The 21,683-nt window shown below is 36.3% G+C and overlaps 2 protein-coding genes across 2 annotated transcripts in view; one reads left to right on the top strand and one right to left on the bottom strand.

Moving 5' to 3' along the window:
- Window positions 1-333: 333 nt before the first annotated feature.
- On the top strand, window positions 334-6,413 carry Smp_026280.1 (hypothetical protein). The gene is made up of 3 exons (XM_018799304.1): window positions 334-383; window positions 4,788-5,119; window positions 5,960-6,413. Exons 2-3 carry the CDS (start codon window positions 4,793-4,795, stop codon window positions 6,248-6,250), a joined length of 618 nt encoding a protein of 205 aa, XP_018651106.1. The 5' UTR covers window positions 334-383; window positions 4,788-4,792; the 3' UTR covers window positions 6,251-6,413.
- A 2,926-nt stretch (window positions 6,414-9,339) lies between these two features.
- The window catches only part of Smp_136360 (putative dna cross-link repair protein pso2/snm1), a gene marked incomplete at its 5' end in the record, with an annotated part of 28,679 nt that continues 16,335 nt past the window's right edge, over window positions 9,340-21,683 (bottom strand). The window contains 2 exons of the mRNA XM_018799303.1: window positions 9,340-9,584; window positions 19,198-19,578. Of these exons, the coding sequence (XP_018651105.1) occupies window positions 9,445-9,584; window positions 19,198-19,578 (521 nt within the window). The 3' untranslated portion in view covers window positions 9,340-9,444. The remainder of the gene's footprint in view (window positions 9,585-19,197; window positions 19,579-21,683) is intronic.

The following is a 21,683-nucleotide window of genomic DNA, read 5'->3' as shown; positions in this document are numbered from 1 at the left end:
CAAGATAGAGTCACGCAGACTATGTCTAGATTTGAGTGAAAAGAACAGGTCACTTGAAATGTTTGCTGTAACGTAACGACGGTCTAGTAAGATTTAAGGTTATTCCAATAGATCTTCTGCTTCTTTGGGAGTAACAAATAACACGTCAGTTCAAAGACCATGATGACAAGCAGTCTTGGAAGCCAAACATATAAATAAAGGAGAAATATCTTCACAGTCAGTAGGCAAACGAAACCGGGAGTACCCTCCAAGGTCATCAGAGCGAACCAATTAGAATACGAAAACAAGGTTTTACTTTTCAAGGTCAAAAACGATAAAAATAAGCGCTTCCTTTAATTATGCATATGGAGCTGCTTGTTGAGATGCACAGCAATCTTAGTGCGGTATGTTAAATTTTGTGTGAATGCTACAAATTCAAATACAGTATCAATAATTTCCTAAAATTTACAAAACTTTTTAATCTTCATCAGGCTCACTTTAATGAGCGATGTGCTAAACAGTGTATGAAGGTTGGAAATATCGAAGGAGCAATCTATTACTATAAAAAGTCTATTGGTAAGCAACTAATGTGCTTTTGGCACTCATTCAGATGCCGGTTTTCACTTATATGTGTGCAAAATATTTTTGCGTTTACCCCTGCTGACATTCAGTCTTTAGTAATAAGGATAGGAGGTCTATTGACCTATATTAATCCTTTCAGTTTGTAACACTGTGGAGATCCAATCTCGTTTTCCATATATCAAAAGAAGGTTCTGATATTACATGTTCTGGTGGAGAATTCCAGTAATTCACTACTCGGTGCGAGAAACGAAACGCCAGACGTAGACGTTTTGATCTCGATTTTTGGATTTTCTTCGAATGTCCTCTCAAATTATCAGTCCTACACGGAAGGAAAAGATACGACATTAATACTAAGGTCATCGTTCAATATACGATAAGCCAACATTAAATCACTTCGTATTCTGCGGTAAGATAACGGAAATATTTTGAGGCCAGATGGACCTTTTACCATTTTAGTCCCTCGGCGTTGGACTCGTTCCGGCATATCCGCCTCATACTTGAAACAAGGACTCGCTGCTTAAATCCCATATTTCAAATGTAGTCGCAAGTTTGTCGAGTATAATAATCTAAACATTTCCTCATCCAAAATCCGGAAAGACCTACGAATAGACCATAATACCCTACAGCCTTTTGCAGCAGCAGTCTTACAGTGACTGGTAGTTTTTAGATCACTGCTTAATATGACTTCTAAATCCTTATAGTTTCTTACTTTGGGTAACTCGAATCCACATATTGTGTAGTGGTACGAATCATCATAGTTATTTAATTGCATCACCACACTTGTTAGGATTCACTTCTAGTGACCACCCGTCCATCCATGCTACCAACGAGTTGAGATCATCCTGTAGTACTATTCTATCTGACATGCTGTATATGGGTCTCCAAATCTTTATGTCATCAGCGAAGAGTAGAACGGATGATTTAGCTTCAGTTGGTAATTCATTTACATAAAGTAAAAAGAGAAGAGAATCGAGGATCGTACCTTAAAGAAATCCACTTTTTACAAGTTCCCACCATGAGAGAGCTCCACCTACATTTACCCTTTGTCTATTGTCATGGGGAAAGTCACTTATCCAGTCTATGACTGTATACTGGATTCCAAAACTTCCCATTTTTAATTTGTATGGCAACTCGAACTGATGTACGTACGTACGAAGTTCTACGTTGTGACTGACTGACTGACATTTTTAAGTTGAGACCAGAGTGGGAAACCTTATCAAAGGCTTTACATAGATCTATGAAAATCATGTCTACAGGAATATTTCGATTTTTTGCCTCAGCCTAATCTTCTCTTCCAATGAGATTTGTCAAACATGATAGGCCATTCCGAAAACCATGTTGTTCCCCGGATAAAAGATTATCGCCTCCAAATGCCCTTAAATACGGCCAAGAGTAGGGAGAGTCCGCTCTCCCTCTCGAAATGCTCTCACACGGCCACGCGTATATAGCCTCTGCCAGGGAAGTCCTACTCATTGCCTTCTCGTTGTGGGGGTGTTGCTTACGAAATTGGGAAAACGAAAAGCGAATGTCCGGCGCTTCAACCGGGTCGGTGGACACGGAAAGTCCACCTAGGGGAGTTGGAAAACCTTGATTCCAAACCAATAGTGTACATGGGCTGCAGTATCCTGAGGGAACGAATAGCGTGTGAAACAACTTTTGGTCACCGGCTACGGTGGGACTACATTTCCTTACGTTACTCCACTGCCTTGTGGATCAGACCTTTAAGTCAAAGGCACCGGGTGTGGCCCCTTAAGAAAACCACCTGCTTCGGTCTGGGCACCCCAGCAGTATCACAGCCCTCACACTAGTCGAATGATTTATGTGGTGCATATGTATTCGGTGCCCCATTGTACCAATGTTTATGTGTTTAAATAAATAAATAAAATGATTATCCCCTTCCACATAATTTATAACAGCCAACCGAATAATTTTTTCCATTAGTTTTAAAACTGCACTGGTCAAGCTAACGGGTCGATATTTACTAACTAATTATCACATCTTTCCAGTCTCTGGGCAATCTAGACTGCCACGGAGTCATTTCAAACAGTATTGCTAAAGGTTCAGCAATTACATCTGGTAGGGTTTTCATAGTCCTAGGATGAATATCATCAGGCCCACTGGACTTATCAGGCTTGAGATTCTGAAGTAGTCTTAAGACAGACCATCAACAAGCCGCCACAATCACAATGAATCGTTGGTCGTTCCCCATTATTGATAGAAAATACTGTACTGAATTATTCCGATAAAGCTTCAGCTTTTTCGGCATTATCTCTTGCCAATATTAACGGATTTTCTTGTACAAAGAGTGATGGGATTTCGTCACTTTTCTGAATTCGCCTTTCTATGTACGAAAATAATCGCTTCGGATCATATTTACAATCCCTAACCAATTGTTTCTCATATGACCGTCTAGTCTTACTAATTAACGCCTTACAAACACTTCTAATCTTACAATAACTGCATTTGTGCTGTTCTAAGCCACTAGAGACGAACATATTCCGGTGATTTTTCCTACGTCTAAGAAGTTTCTCGACTTGTTTAGTTATTCATGGTGGACTATTATTCGATCTACGTGGTACCAGGTATGATATGAACGAAAACGTGACTGAACTAAACTTGCCTTTAAATATAGACTATGCTTCTTCAATTGATGAGCTAGTATCTACTAACCAATCTGTCTTAGAGGCACATTCCTGAATGGCTGATTGTTACGTCTGGCCGATTGTAAACGCTATATTCGCTTCCCTAAGCTAGTTCCGTACCCCCGAGCTAGAACTACTCCGCGACTTGAAGACGAGAGAAAAGGCACAAAGTGTGAGGGAAGCACTTTACTACAGGGTTCATTCATGTACAGAAAATATAGGGATTTTATAGTAATTTAAGAGTCCCTGAGTTTTACCGGAAATTCTAGAATACTGCTAAACATAGTAGCAGTGCATTAATCAGCCAATCAGGATCTCCACATGTGACTTTTCCATTTTCGTTATTTTAGTAACATAACTTCTAATTAATCGCTGATTGGTTGAAATGCTCCTTGATGACCCCTGAGCTTGCTATGTCGCTTGCGAGAAAAATGCAGGGTCATCCCAACATTGATATGTTAGCTCTCCATACATTTGGGTGAGGCTTAACCTGATCGTATATCATGTCACTAGCTCTAAACGTGCATGACAAAACAACGTGATCGTTACTCACTATTTGGGACGGTGATGGTTGTATCCGAGTCTTCAATTTCCACTGGAGATGCATGATTGCCAATGTCAGTATCAAGTGGCGCTTCACTCCTCGTTAGTTTCAACGGAAATTTCACTTATCCGTCAAACACAGTAGGGTGTTTAACGCATCCTGTAACAGCACGTACGACACTGACACATTCTTCACTGTCAGTACTTGTGTTACCAACTCAACCACTGTCTTTCTTTTTACAGGCCAAAGCTAATAGACTCATAGCCTCCTGGATTAGTAACGTCCTATTTGTATAGCAAAACATGCAAAGCCAATGCGAGTTAGTCTACGAGCACCTTTTGTATGCGGTGGGACTTAAACTGGTACACATCTTATGGAATCACTTTTTGCACTCGTCACATTGCATTCCTTCCTCCACGGGGAATAAACAGTTCGGCTGTCCACATTTATAAGTACTACCAACCATTGTTATCAGATCAGGAAGGCTTAAAACATTATGAACACAAGTGTCAGAGTCAATGAGAAAGAAGGTACCACAAGACAAAGTTTAGAAAAATTTCAAACCTTAACCGAAATATTTCGAGTTAAAGTAGACCAAGAATGCTTTTTGATGCAACAAGTGCACAAAAGCAACGATAATCACAACAAGTACGAAATCACTACCCTTTTTAATATATATATATATATATATATATATATATATATATCGTAGTTATGACTGGCTTTTTTCTGCATATATTCGTATTAGTTTTGGATTTTAAATTGACAACTGTAGCCACTTTCTTTTCAACACTCATCTTGTTACGATTCTCTGGTTATGCTTCTGCTAAACGTGTAGCAATTCCTATCGCTCTCTATTCACATTAATTACGGTGCTGTTTATGTTTATCTGCTCAGTGCAAACACAATCTGGATCTACAAATAAACCCACTAATCCTAGAAATTATTTTAACTTGAACTGTTCATTTGTAGTACATTGTTCTATTCTCCTTAGTCCGTAGTAAGCCTATAGTTATCAAATTTTTTATTACTTTCTAAAGCCTTCATGGAGCTAACCCGAGAAGAGGTTGAAGAAGGAGACCATGATTATGTAATTATTGATTTGCAGTTATCATCACTGAAACTAAGCTTAAGTGAGGTGGTATCGAAGAAGACAGAAATAATATCTGGTGACCAGAACATTTCTTTGAAGACAATCCCTGATGATCATTCACCTTATGACAAAAAAATAGCTGACCCTCCGTCATACTTACCTTTATCTTCAAATCAAACGTCCAATAAGAAGGAACAAGGAGCTGCTGTTAAACTTCCTAAAACTGAATTTCAAACACGTGAAGAATTAGTCACCTGTATCGAAGAACTTCGAAAACTTGTGAGTTTTTTTGAGTTAATAGTATATGATATTTACCTAACCTAATCGTTTCAAAGCCTCACTTCCTCGACTTAATCTAGATATCTAGGTGTGGATTATGCTATTAGTCTCCAAAAAAGTTATTTGTTGACAATATTCACTTTCCCACGTACAGGTTACATACTTGTCTTTAAGTCACTTATGTGAGCAGCTCATAGCTTTTCACAGCTGCTTGAACCTAAGTAAATGGAAGAGAGGCAAAGTAGCTTAGCAGTTGAAGTGCTCGACTTTCAAACATTAGGTCACAGGTTCTTACTCTTCTAGACCTACTTCGGTCCAGTCACTTAGATAGAATTACTAACCTTAACACATAAAGTGTAGCGCAAAGCTGAACATTCAATCCTGTACTTAAATATTGCATCATTTTAGTAATTACTATGAATAAACATCTTCCTGGTTCCTAGCTGTCAAATGGGATATCACTACATTGTTCTTACCGTAAGAGCCAAGTGTTTATGTAGAATTTACTGTATTTTACACAATTCAATGTATTTTAGTACCAGAGATTTTTGGAAATTTTCAAACTTTATAGTTTACTTCACGAAGTGACTTTAGTCTAAAGTTATTTGGTAATGTAAGTTATAAAGTTCGATCGACTTTGGCCTCCAATCAATCTAATTAGTTGCGCGTATTGTAATTATGATGCCACGAATGTAAGTTGTTTTCAGTAAAAGTGACTAATTCCTGCAGTTATTATATTTGAACGAAAGTCAATTAACTACCTTCCAGTTAGAATTGATTGCTTTTTATCCATTTGTTTTAATGTGTGATAATCTTGCTTTCTCCTGCTAAACGTTTAAGGTGGACATGTTGGCATCCCAGCTCAGTCGAGTTCGTCAAATGCTTTCAGAAGAACGTGAACGTCGTCTTGCGATAGAGGCAGAACTGATATCTTCAGGTGGTTTTAATTATCAGTCCAATGAATCCTTGACCTACCAAAACTACGATGATGACGATGGTTTTGATGAAAACAGACCATGTGTTTTGACAGGCCTCACAAAACTTACATGTTTGAACTTTAATACAGATCTCCCATCGTCAGCTGAGGCAGATTCATCTAACGAAGATTCAACTTTACATGAACCACGTTAAGAGTCAAATTCTAATGTGTCAGACTCATTAGAGTCGAAATAATTGTATCGTAATTATTGTACATCATGCTGAAATCTTTGCACTGATCATCATTTCCACTACGACAGCTCCCCCGGTGTTCCATTCAATATGAAAAAAGCCAATCGTTTCACAGCTTATTCCCCATAATTATACTTACGGGCTAGCAATTTAACATAGATCATTTATCAAATGACGGATTTTTGTTACCAATGAGCACTAATGTGTTTCATTCAAACCACTATGTATGCATTTTATGCCTTGTTTGTCCTTTTTTTCTACATATTTTTTGGATAGTATACAGTATTATGACAACTACAAATCCCTTATATTTTACTTCCTTTAATATTCAAATGAACTGTATGATGTCTTTCAAGCAGAGTGATAATTCATCCATTCCGTCGTCTTCAACTGTTTCAATTGATGAAAATCGATCTGTCTTTCAAAGAGTATAATAGTAATTACTTTAATTATTCTCAACCTAAAACATTGATCAAGTTTCACATTATTTTTCACATAAATGGATTTTGCAAAAAATATCCTACGTTTCATTTTATTAAAGACTTCTGATAACACTGGTTTATTCACCCTAAATTGCCATACAGTTACAATGTAAACAGATACTATGTACAAACTTTCTTTTCATTAATTAAAGCAGTTAATCCTCTCTCTATCTTTATAGAATAATCTTAATTCATATCATGCAATCGCAGTTACAAGAAATAGACCCATGGTAAATTCTCCAGTTTGGTTGAACAAGTGAGTTATCACATCCAAAAATCTAAAGACAAGGTGTGGCGTAGTGTGACGTAGTTTGGATTGTCATATGCAATCCAAGTTAGGTGAAATATGACGTGCACTGAAGTGAGGACAATTATGCCAGTAGTAGTGGCGATAGAACAGTAGCCAAAAAGGTGAAGCGAAGGTGCTAAGATTATGAATTATGATTTATAGGGAATGACGAGCAGCAGTAGTGACAGAGAGGGCCAAAAATAGAGATAAGGTTGTAGTGGAAAATGCTTTAGACATATCAAGGAAACACGCACTAAAGCTAAGGTGTAAGTGAGACCATCACCGAAATAAAGGCCCTGTGACCTCAATCCTATGACATTTTCTTACAATTGATGCTCTCGGCATCTAAGTTTTCAAAAATTGATCCACCAGTAGATCCTATTATTGACTTAGAATATGCAGATGATGTAATCTTATTTACTGAAGAAGCTAACCAAAAGTGCAGCCCTCTGATTGCCTTGATCTGAGCTGTAAGCATATTTGGGATGCAAACGGTGATTCAGAAGTGAATGGAGTCAACCCCCGAAGTAATGATAGAAAGTGAAGTTGGGCACTGTTATAACTTGTGCCGCCTGGATGCCCTGTTAATGTATAACGTCATAATACCGCCAATAAAAGAGCAGTGACTTATCGATCGGACCAATGACACCCGAAAACCGTACGAGCAGTCTAGAGTACTTGCCAGTCCTGCTCTCTGTCTAGCCCAGTCAGTTAAGTCCAAAACACCAATAACACCCTCTGCAATGTAAATCATTTGTTTAAAACATACTGGGTTTATATGCCAAACAGACAGACCGCATCGTACCATAAATCAGGAGACATTTGTACAAGATTCAGCTAAACGTGGCTGTGAACAAGAGAGATAGTAAATTATAAACAGGGCATAACTCAAGAATGGTAAATCGTATAACAATAGTTCATAAGTCAAAATAAAGCTCATAATAATAGAGACATGAATATAAAGAGTTTGGTTATTTAACAATCATACGATAAAAATATATGCATAGTATTAGTTCATAAATGGATCCCAAAGTTACCATTCATTATTCTTATCGGGACATAACAGGCACGTCGATCACTACACAACTTGGAAGTGTTATCATCCTTGATGGATTCGTGTCTCATGAGATCTTGGAATGGATTCAGAAATCCTAGTGGGTCTTTGTCAACTAACATCACTTGTAGTGGAGGCGAGATGTCCATGTACCAACCAAAAGACGAGTTTTCTACACAGCAGTCCGTTGTTCTACTGTATGAATGCGAAACACGGCCGCTAGAAAAGACGCTATGCATAGGTTAATAGAATTCGATCACAGAGATCTTTGAAGCATTGTTCGTGTATTTTTGGACTAACAAGTGAGCAATGTTGAGGTTAGATGCAGGGTACCGGGTAAAAATAGCAAGTCGGTTGAAGATGTAGAAAACATGAATTGTGCATGCTCAACCACTGTCTACCTCGATGTGCAATGAAGGCTGGCGTAGCAGTACGTTAGAAAGCTAAGGACGGCCAAACCAAAACTTGGCATCAGCCCATAAAGCCATTGGAAAGTATGATTAGAGATGCAGGGTACTTAGTCGGGGTCTGGTAGATAACCTCGATCAGTGCCATGAGGCTTTGAGTGACATTGTTCATAAACATTAACAATGGCATAGATACATTCATTCTTCGTCGTTCCTTAGATCTTGAGTTTGAAAATTATCTCAGACTTTTTCTACGTAAATCCATTCTCAACTCGAATTATATCGTCAGTGCCTGTGTTCTATTGCCATTGATATTACTACCACTATCACTCTGGCTTTTGTCTTGGTAATTTTATTTTACTGTGCATATACGGTAGGCCGACTTGAAATGAAGAACATATGTAACAAGTTCTAATTTAGTTATGATTGACTCAGAAAATTTTTATTGAGTGTACATCCAATCAATCCGTGACATTACTCTCCAACAGCATGTGTTCCTTACCGTGCATACTTCTGCCATGAAACCCGTACAGTTGAGAAAAATACAAATTTTATGGAGTGGTATTACGATCCTCTTATTATCAAACCTTACATGTAAACTAAGTAATCATGGTGCAACAATCGTATGATGCTTGGAAAACTTTATATGACTTTTGCTCTCAGTGTTCATATTTAACGACCTTATCGTCAGTTGTAGAATTATACTTTCTTACCGAAATCCAAATTGTCCAGTTAAAGCAGCCGAATAACTAGAAAACAGACTACTTAGTATAGATTTGATTTGTAGACTATCCCAATAATAAGAAAAATGGTATCTTCCATAAATCAATATTTTATTTAGCAGACTCAAGAAAAGTATTTCTGTACAAATACGTTATCCCAGTTAAACTACTGGTCTTTCCATGACAGTGGCGTTTGTTTTTTCATTTCAACCAGCTATGTACTGTATCTTTCGTCACAGTGATCGATTTACCAAAAACAGTAGGTTGTACTTGTACAGGATGAAGACGTGTAATGAATTGTTTTAACTCCAGAAAACTACTATGTTCACTATATGGTGCACCTATTTTAAATATAGAGAAACAATAAAAAGTTATGATTTTAATATAGAAATATTAGAAGCATTATTACTACTAAACTCCGCCTGTAGCTCCTCTGGGGGTTACTGCCGGTCCCAAGCCCGGGTAAAGGAGGAGGGTTGGGCATGGGGTTAGCGACCCCATCCCGTAGAAAATCAACTCGCTAAAAAACGCTAACCAGAAAAAAATCATTCAAACTCTGCCCTGGGAGTAGAAGGAATAATTATGACGTCTCATGATGAAAGCCGAGTTCCTTCGGAAGTCATGAGGCCGATGCACCTTCTTACAATCAGAGCGACAATTTTTATGGGTACATGGAATGTCCGAACAATGTGGTAGACCGGAAGAGTCTTTCAAATTGCTGCAGAAATGAAAAAATTATTACTACTAAATTATGTGAAAATAAAAGTTTCAGAATTCCTGCTGTCTACAGAGGATATATTTTGATTTCTAGAAGAGAAATTAAGCTAGATGAATAATAGAGATTGACATGAGTTGAGTATAGTTTTTGTCATGAAATGACCCAAGGTTAATAAATATTCGAAGCAAAAGGGTGTTTAATAACATACTTCGAAATTCCTCAGCAGTACTACCTGTTTCAGGATTGTCTTAAAAGAAGGATAACAGAAAATACGAATTGCTCACTAAGATGATATTTAAAAAATGTTGAAAAGCCAAATATTTCGCACACTTCACGAAGACTGTAAACATACATCTCTATTAAATTGTCCCGAATCAATATTACTAAAAATAACAACTGATCAATTACACTCCTTCCTATATTTATATTAGTAATAGTTTTATCCCGAATTTTGTAATATGTATAGTGATAATTAACAACACAATTAGTGTGTCCTAATAAGAGTTTTAATTAAATTTTGTTAGCTAGATTAAGAACTGAAGCATTTCATGTCGATCTAAATTATGGGATACTAAATCACCCCACTATGGGGAGCGAAAATAAATTCATTTAGTATTGAATATAAAACCACACTCGGAAATACTGTCGTCAAAAGGATGATAATGAAATCGGGACCCAAAGCAGGGTACTTCAGTGGTTTCGTGATAGAGAAGAATTTTAGTCAATGAACACTAGTATTTTCGATTCAGATGAGTGATATCCAACTATCTAATCCAAGTTACCGTTCATAATTCTCAGTTGCAAAAAAAAAACAAATCAGAAAGAAACAGTTGTCCAATCTCTCATGAATTTAGCGCTTCAACTAAACTAAACTATAGTTACTATTCTGACCTCCGAATGAGATAATAACTGGCAAATTAAGATCATAATATGAAATAATCGAGTTTAAAATAAGAATCTGTGGATTCTTGGTTCAAAACACTTTAAACACAGAATAAAAATTAAACTTCATCCTGTAAGTAATACATACTAGCTGGGAAAATGAGTTCCCGCCACTAAGAGTATTTCACATGACTGATAATAGAAATCATTCGACTGTTTCTGTAAGATATCGATACAATTTATTAAAAGTGTAAGAAAACCTAGAAGTTAAGCAAGTAACATTCGTTATCACAGTACCAACACTTAAATTTTAATTATAGTATCTAGAAAGTCCTATAGAAATAAGAGTGTGGTATTACAATAATCAAACAGAGATAACTATGAGAACAAAGCTATGATGTATTCTGAAGAAATCAGCTGTACAACTATTGTTATGTTAAATTGTTTTCCTCCTGTCCAACGAATCCCGTTAGACTACACAACAGTTCGATATATTTTTCTGTTTTTACGGTTATATACACGAATCTATACATAATGTTTTTCTCAAGTACATAGATAACAATCTTTGTGTTTTTTTTTCTGTAAATTCACTGGTCACAATCAAAGACTAGACATCATAATTTAAGAAAAGTGTGATTTCCATTAATACATGTGATCGTTACGTTGATCGCTACAAGTGACCAAATGTACAGACAACAAATAAACACGTGAATAACAGCTAAATAAACAGTCTATTAGTAATAATATCAAACGAAAAAGTATCATGTTACCTTAATTATTAAGTACCCAATTCATTTGAAAGTCATCGAAAAGATGACACATCACATATGCTAACTCATAACCAATGAGTAATATAATTTTAGTGGAAATCTTCTACAAAAATACAACTATTACTAGATAGCGAAATCAACATTCATTTGTTATAAACTGTTTATTTAAGTGGAATACGAAATATGTTCGTCTAACCATGTGATTTAACACAAAGTAGTACAGTAATTGAACAACCTTTACACGCATCCTGGGCTACTGAGGAATAATTAAATCTCGAAATAAGAAAAATTCGGTGCATCACTTGTAGAGTCGGACAGAGGTTTGTGTATCATACAATCTCTTCTATTGTGTTATGATAAACGACTGCTGAAAGTGTTTGATATACGAAAATAACAGATAGTCTGGTGTTTATTTCAAGTTCAACACCATTAAAAGTATATTGTAAATTTGTATCCGTTAGAGTGTCTGAGATACATTACATTCACTAAGTTCATTTAGAACTTAAAGTTCACTTTGATTAGGATTAAGTAAATAAACGGCTAAAGATGTTACGGATGATTATATCCTTGTGAAAAAATATTATTACTTGTTGAAATCGACAATAAACATAGATTGTTTTCAACCTGTTATATAGTCTTGCAACTTTACTTCCCTGATCTAAAACATAAAATTTAAACTAATACATCACTGTACCATGCTTCAAGTCGTTTCTGTTCGTCTCTATTCAAAAGTGAATCAAATGACATTAATATCGTGGTTTTGTACAGGTTGTTAAAATTTCATAGCTTATATCATGGAATCCTTTTACTAAAACCACCACTGAACACCAGGGAGGACTACATAGTTGTTCCGACCCAATATGGAACTCCTCAGAAGTGGGCAACCAGATCGAGTGTAAGACAGTTATTCACCGTAGGCAATATATAGTCGCTCAATATCGAAAATTGACTGAATTTAGACATATACACCATTGGATCCCGGCCCAGTGGTCTAGAGGTTAAGCGTTTGTGCGTGAGACCCAGGGTTATTTGTCCGAGTCACAGTTGAATTGTGGGTGTGCACTGCCAAGGGGTCCCATACTAGGACTAAACATTTTTTCAGTGCTTTCTAGTTTTCAATAGTGATCTCAGATCAGTTCCTGATGTAAATTATCAAATGAAAATAATTTACGGATGAATGTAGCTAAATAACTATGATGTCACTTGATTTATGGTCAACCTAATGACAACTGAGAAGTTAATAGATTCATAATCTCCTTACTTGTCTAGACATATAATCTGTTATTCAAAACTAAGTGGAATTAACCAACTGAAAGCAAATGCCTAAAAAGAACTTCCCATCACCTGATTTACGTTTTTCAATTCTCAAACACAAGATGATTGAAGAAGTCAAAATAAAATTCTCGACTTTTTTAACAGACTGATGTAGAGTAAACCCAGCTGATTCTCATTCCCTAAGATAACTTGTGTTAACAGTCAGTTGTAATCCCGATAAATTCTGAAAGATTTTTGAAACCTACATATACAAATTATATCCAATGATTGATCTTGCAAATTATAAAAACCTAACCTATGTTAACTTGACATTGTCGATAAAGTTTGGATCACTCACATACTGGTCTTCATTACTCAAGTGGATAAAGGCAAAGATCATGGAGTCATTTAGGCAGATCGAATTTTATTAAGAACTGAAATAATATATGTTCTAAAAGTCAATTAAAACATATCTATACAGAGTTCTTTTTTATCGATCTCCGTCCCGTAACCGATGATTTTTTAGACAATTAAGGAATATGACTGTTTTAACCTGAAGAGTAGTTCTTACACACAATCTACGCGTGAATTGACTGGATCAACATTACTCCCTACACCATTCTTTACCTCAATTTTAGTGATTAATCATAATATCAATGAAGGAAATAGTTTTTAACAGTTTCAAAATTTACATCTTGCTGGTTTGATTTGACATGCACAAATGAGAATCACACATCATGTTTGATGTTGTTTTTACTGGGTAACATTTAAAACGATCTTCCTCCTGGGCAGAGTGTAAGTCCATTGAATCCGTTGAACTGAAATAGATCATAATAACCATATGGAAAAAGTTTTGTTTTTTCAATGAAATTTTTGAGAAATCTTACCAACTAGGAGGCTGAATTGTTTATTAGCATTCTAACGGATTTTTGTGTCAGCTATCATCATTTGTATGCATCAGGTAAAAGAATAATTTATCTATCTCAGTTAATAATAAATGTTGAAAATTTTCATCAGTAGTCTAAAGTTAACAACCTAGAACCCACAATACACACGATAATGATTCAGATAATAAAGTTAAGATTATTTCAATTTAAAAGTAGTTTTTCCCATGGTTTGCTCTCAGTTACGGAACTATCAGAGACAGACAGGGTGGTGAAGCAGTGTACTCGGGTTCTGTGAGATTATCATAATCCATGGTTGGGAATAATTGATGGCATCACTCATAATCAGTCACAATAGCGGAAATGCACTGACTCTATGTGCTCCCTTAGATCTTTAGTTTGAAAACTAGTTCACAGTTTTTATTCCACGAGTGCATTCTGCCCTCTCGAGTTATATTGTCTAGTAACAGGACTGGTTGAAGAAACTGCTTTTGAAAAGTCGGAAACTGATCGACAGTGATAGCCTTCGAACATGTCAAGTATCAATAAGAGAACCAGGAACCCGATTCTATCTTTAGCCCTTCTAGGGTTACTACCGTCCTGAAGTCCAGGTAGGAGAGTAAAGATGGACACTGAGTCAGAAACCATATACCGCACAAAACAACCCTGCCAAAAACACCAATCAGTAGAAAAGATTTAAACCATTAAAACTCTGTCATTTGAGTTGAAAAATCTTCATTCAGAAGAATTATGATGCCTCATGATGAAAACCGAGATTCTTCTGAAGCCACGAGGCTGACGTTGCCTCTGACAGTCAGAGCAACAATTAATATAGGTACATGTAATGTACGGACAGTGTGAGAGACGGTGAGGACCAATCAAATAGCTGCGAAAATGAGATACAATTTGGTGGTGCTTGGAATAAGTGACACCAATTAGACCTAAGCTGGAAAGAACTGAAATGTGAGAGAGCTACATGATATAACTACGAGACTAGAAGGGAAATATAATAAATCAGAGTGACCAGTCAAGGTCAGGGGAGGTGAACTGGTCACTGGGTCTCAAGCAAGATTATGAAATACAGCACAAAGAACACCAATTAAATCACACTTGATAGAGAAGCTCTGGAAGGTGGAAACTTTCATATACCAGGGCAGCAACACCGACAAACAAGGAGGGGCAGCAAAGTAAAAGCGCTATTCCTATCACCGAAGAGTATCTGGAACTCAAAACAGCTGTCGGTCAACATCAAAGTCACAATCTTCAATACGAATTTCAAGACAGTTCTAATGTACGGAGACGAAACTACGAGAACTACTATAATCATTATTAAAAAGGTACAAGTATTTATAAACAATTGTCTACACAAGGTACTCAATGTTCGTTGACCGGATACCATTAGCAACAGCCTACTATGGGAGGGGATAAACCGTCTTTCTACTGAAGAGTATATTAAGAAAAGACGCTGGAGGTGGGTAAGACATACATTGAGGAGATCATCAAACTGAATCACGAGGCAAGTTCTAACATGGAATTCTGAAGAGAAAAGGAAAAGAGGAAGATCAAGCAACATATTCCATCGGCTATAAGTGGCAGACACCAAAATAATGAATAGCAACTGGAAAAGATTGCCTAGGACAGATTTCGATGGAGAATCCTTGTAAGCGACCTATGCCGCTCTATGAGGGAGGAACAGGACTAGGTAAGTGAGGAAGCTTCAGAATCTAGTAGTAAGTACTTTTAAATTCAGTTTATTCACGATATGATATAATCATGATCCAGTCTTTGGCTCGATAAAATCGAACACCACTGGTTTAACGAACTCTTTTCACCTCATTCTATTCGTAGGTAGTGAATATTTGTAAGCACACACTAAAAATATATGTATCGAAAAATATTTCAGTATGTTTGAATTATTAAGAAAAACGTTTAATTGATTTTTATCAGAAGGGGTTTTGCGGAGATTTTAGTAATTTTATAGAGGTGAGATCATGAATCATTTGAAGCTAGACCACTATGGAAAACCTGGAAGCACCGGAAGGCCGTTTCGTCCTACTATGGGACTCCTCGGCAGTGTGCATCCACGATCCCACCTCGCGAGGTTCGAACCGAGGACCTACCAGTCTCGCGCCAGAGCACTTAACCGATAGACTACTGAGCCGGCATCCAACGGTATTAATGTCTAACTTCTAATGAGAAGCAGTAACCAGTGGAGTTCAATCAGGTCTGTTGGGAGATATCAACTCACTGATGACATTGGTGAATGGTTGCTCAATTTCGTGGATTGGTCGAAGTTAGACATTAGCACCGTCACATGCCGATTCAGTGGTCTATCGTCTAAGTGCTCTAGCGCGAGACTGGTAGTTCCTTGGTTGGAATCCCGCGAGGCGGAATCGTGGTTGTGCACTGCTAAGGAGTCCCACAATAGGACGAAACGGCCTTCCAGTGTTTCCAGGTTTTCCATGGTGGTCTAGCTTCAATTGACCCATGATCTCAAATCTGTTTAATTGATTCGTTTACAAATAACCATCAGTAGATGGTCATTTCTAAATTACAGATCTTTCTTTAAAACCAAGTAAACTTTATTTTTAAAAAATTTTCCAAACTCTTCATTTACTATAACAGATGAGTTGATGAGTGTCTTTTCAAGACACCATAGAAACGTCAATATGATGAGTAATCAATTTGACTGAAATACTAAATATGTACATAATGAGAAAACACAATATAATTTCCTTTCAATTATCTTAATTTAAATGGAAAGAATATTTAAAATGAAATAAATTATTTTCTATGAATTCTTTCAGTTATAATATTCACAAAATTTTTTAAAAAAAAAACAAAACGAAAACAAACAAAATTAGAATTACCTTTAATAATCAAAATGTTTAATTGATTTTTAAGTAACCATTTTTATTAGTATCTAAATATGTATTCAGTATGTATGTATGTTTGTTTGTTTGTTTATTCGCATACATCCATAAGTGAATGCAATGCAATACAATACAATGTATGTCATGTTAGAAACCATATCACTAATACCTTGTCTGTCTATCTATCTAACTATTTAACACGGTATAATTACTAACATAAAATATATTACAAAGTGATAATGACCAAAAATGTATCATATAAATGATTAAAACAAAACATATATTGTCTCTAATTCATCAAATGTAATTTTTATTAGATGTACTTCAACAGTTAACTCATTTTTGTCATATATATATGTGTACTACATACATATGCTTTACATAGGAATGTTAGTGAATCAGTACAATAACATTAATTTTAGGTAGAATAATACCAATTCAAGTTTGATTTTGTTAGTACTCTTATTACTACCTACTTACAATCTGTAATAGTTCAATATCAAAACATACACACACAAAAAATATTAACAATAGAATTTAACATACTTTATAAGATATAATGTTGATCAAAAGTTAGTGTGAAAATGTATCAGTATAGTGTAGTTAAGACATATTTTAGAAGATTTAATAACTTTTTTTTTCTTTCTTGAATGATCACATCAAAATGTGTGCAAAAGAAGATTTTGATGAAATCGATAAGAAGGGTAGTAAAAAGGATTTTGGGATTAAATTTAAAAGTGATTAGATGATTAGGTAAATGAAAGTATCAAAGGTTAAATACAATTAAGAATAGTAATATGTAATGAATTAAGCTTATTTGTTTGCAAAACAAAACTATGAATCGGAAAAGAGTTAAAGTAAATAGTTTAAAAATAAATTCGTATATATATAATGCTTAATTGCAGTTCAAAAGTGTTATACCCCGATAACAATAGTGAATGGTAACTTTGGAATCCATTTATGGACCAATATTATGCCCCCAGATGCCCTGGTACGGTCGAGAGTGGGGAGAGTCCGCTCTCCCTCTCCAAATGCTCTCACATGGCCACGCATATATAGCCTCTGACAGGGAATTCCTGCTCACTGCCTTCTCGTGGCGGGGGTGTTGTTTACGAAATTGAGAGGACGAAAAGTGAATGTCCGGCGCTTTAACCGGGTTGGTGGACACGGAAAGTTCACCTAGGGGAGTTGGAAAACCCTGATTCCAAACCAATGGTGCACATGGGCTCCAGTATCCTGAAGGAATAAATGGCGTACGAAACAATTATTTGGTCACCGGCTACCATGGGACTGCATCTCCTCACGATGCTCCACTGCCTTGTGGATCAGATCTTTCGGTCAAAGGCTCCGGGTGTGGGCCCCTAAGAAAACCACCTGCTTCAGTTTGGGCACCTGGGCAGTATCACAGCCCTCAAGCAAATCAAATGAGATTTGTATGGCGCATATTTATCTGGTGCTTCCTTGTACCAATATTTATGTGTTTAAATAAATAAATTATGCATATAATTTTTATCGTATATTTGCTAAATAATTAAACTATTCATATTCATGTTCCTTTCATTGTGACCTTTATTTTGACCCTTAGACTGTTATTGTATGATTGACCATTCCTGAGTTATACCCAGTCTATTGATTACTGCCCCCCTATTCACAGCCACATTTGGCTAAATCTTGTACAAATGTTATTTCCTATGTTATTGGTACGATGTGGTCAGTCTGTTTGGTATATAGACTCAGTTTGTTTGAAATACAATGATTCATATCACAGAGGCTGTTATTGGTGTTCTGGACTCAACTGGCTGGGTTAGGCAGAAGCACGACCGATAAGCACTCTAGATTGCTCGTACGGTTTTCGTGTGTCACTGTTCCGATCGATAATTTGCTGCTCTCTGATTGGCGGTCTTATCACGTCATACGTTAACAAAGGTATCCATTCGGTCACAAGTTATAACAAAAAGTTAAATCACTTGGTCAAACCTTGCTTCACATCATCAAAATTTACGTTGTCATATAGAATTGATGGCCTATGAGATCAATAGATAAACTTGAGTGTGATTTGTGTAATCCTTAAAGAAAATGATAAAAGGTGTTTTTGGAAAACTATCTCAAATACAGCTGTCAAAAATAAGAAACTTGCTAATGACCTTATCAGGATACATGTAAGCAATTTGACAAATATGATACGGTAAATACACTTAACCACTAAGGATTTACAATTACACATATCTTAAGTACACAGTTTTAGAACAGTTTTATGCAAAGATTAAAATAATGTACGTAAAAATCAAGTCATAGAAACAATGTAATGTGTAATACTTAAGAAAAATGCATCAACCGAAATCAAGTAGCGGAATTATCTTGGAACCGATTGTCGACATTCACAATAAAACAAAGCTGAATTGACAATGACAACTAACATTAATGATTAAAAAAATTCTATAAGAACAACTAAAAAGATGACTAAGTTTACCTTCAGTTCTAAAATAAATGATTATCAACACTCAACAAACCTGAAAATTAAAAAAATACGAAATGTGAACGTGTTCTAAACATGTAACCATCAGAAAACTTACCATATATGTGAATATCGCCCTTTTTCTGTTCCAAAACAATGCCGTTAGGTGGAGGTCTTATTGATGATTGAGCATTATTTGACTGTCTATGAGACCAACCAGTTGGACGCCAGCCTAGAATAGACCGCAACTTAGGAAAAGTTGGTGAATTGTGAAAAGGATCAATTGGTAATCGATTGCCCAATTTCTTTTGATATTGAACAAGGCCTGCCACATTTAATTGCTGCATGGGTAGAACATGAAGTTGAGCTTTATGAGAACTATCAACGACATATTGAAGCAGTTCTTTGCATACACTACAACCGCCTTGTGCAGCTAGCTTGATTAAACGATTTTGATTGTTTGGCAACCAAACTTTTAGGTTCAGTTCAGAGGCAAGACCTACTCGCAGATTAATAGACATAAGAAACAAAACTCGATGAAAAATAAAACAAAAATAAGCAAATAATTATATATATATATATATATTACCGCGCAGAACCTATCAGCCAAACAGCTATTATGGAACACTTCAAAGAACTCCTGAATCGACCAGCTCCACTGAACCCACCTAATATCGAAGTAGCACCCACTGACCTCCTAATTAATGTTGGCCCACCAACAATCGAAGAGATGAGCATGACCATCAGACAAATCAAGAGCGGCAAAGCAGCGGAAACGGACAACATTTCAGCAGAGGCACTGAAAGCAGACGTAACAGTAACTCTACATCAACTTCATTGACTACGAGAAAGCATTTGATAGTGTGAACAGGACAATACTATAGAGGCTTCTTCGACACTACGGGATGCCTGAGAAGATAGTCAATATCATAAGGAATTCCTATGATGGATTAAACTGCAAAATCGTGCACGGAGGACAACTCACTGACTGTTTCGAAGTAAGGACCGGTGTCAGGCAAGGCTGCTTACTCTCACCCTTTCTCTTTCTCCTGGTGATCGACTGGATCATGAAGACGTCAACATCTGGAGGCAAGCACGGGATGCAATGGACAGCCGGGATGCAGCCGGGCGATTTAGACTTCGCAGATGACCTGGCTCTTCTATCACAAACGCAACAACAAATGCAGCAGAAGACAACCAGTGTAGCAGCAGCAGTAGGTCTCAACAAACACAAAGGGAAAAGCAAAACTCTCCGTTACAACACAACATGCACCAATCGAATTACACTTGACAGAGAAGCATTGGAGAATGTAAAAACTTTTACATATCTGGGCAGCATCATCGATGAACACGGTGTATCCGATGCAGATGTGAGGACGCGGATCGACAAAGCAAGAGCAGCATATGTTCAATTGAAAAACATCTGGAACTCAAAACAATTGTCAACCAACACCAAAGTCAGAATTTTCAATAAAAATGTCAAGACAGTTCTACTGTATGAGGCGGAAACTTTGAGAAAACTGCGAAAGCCATCATCCAAAAGATACAAGTGTATATTAACAGTTGTCTACGCAAGATACTTCGGATTCATTGGCCAGACACTATCAGCAACAAGCTACTGTGAGAGAGAACAAACCAGATTTCAGTAGGGGAAGAAATCAGGAAGAAGCGCTGGAAGTAGATAGGACATACATTGAGGAAATCACCCAACTGCGTCACAAGGCAAGCCCTTACATGGAATCCTGAAGGTCAAAGGAAAAGAGGAAGACCAAAGAACACATCATGCCGAGAAATGAGACAGACATGAGAATAATGAACAAAAGCTGGATAGAATTAAAAAGGAAGGCCCAGGACAGAGTAGGTTGGAGAATGCTGGTCAGCGGCCTATGCTCAATTGGAGGTAACAAGCATAACTAAGTAGATAAATGGTATTATCAGACCCAATTGGAAGTAGGTGACTCATATTTACTCTTCTACAACTACTTAGTCAGGATACTTATATGATTAACTTACCCTACATAAAACTATCACAGTAGCTTTACCAAATAAAATTATCAGGAATTCTGTTCTTTCATTTTAAATGTATAAACAAAAATTAATGTTTACTAATGACAATAATAATAATGCATTTTGTGTGACTGATTGTATGTTTGAGTCATACTTTATTTATAAATAATAACAACAATAAAGTAACGAAATATAAAGTTAGAATAAAAGTATACCTTCCTCTTTTTTAAAAAAGGATCAAGTGACCACGTTACGAAACTCGAAGCACATGTTAATTGAGAATAAATTCACACCCCCATTTTTACTATTTTCTCAAAGTAGCTTTATGGTTTAGAATCGTACAATCACGTTACTCTCCTCATATCACACATGACAGACAGTATAATAATAATAATAATAATAATAATAATAATAATAATAATAATAATAATAATAGACACAAGGATGTTTCAATACGCAAAGTAAATATAACAAGTAGAATAGAATGAAAAGATGATGATATCAAAATATGTACGAATAATTTGCCGATAAATACTACAAATGACAGGCTATGAAAAGAAAAGCAAACAAATAATCGTTTATTGTTATAACGTGTGT

This window comes from Schistosoma mansoni, chromosome 3 (genome assembly GCF_000237925.1).
Source record: "Schistosoma mansoni strain Puerto Rico chromosome 3, complete genome".
NCBI lineage: Eukaryota > Metazoa > Platyhelminthes > Trematoda > Strigeidida > Schistosomatidae > Schistosoma > Schistosoma mansoni.
This window is presented reverse-complemented; position numbering and strand designations above follow the sequence as displayed.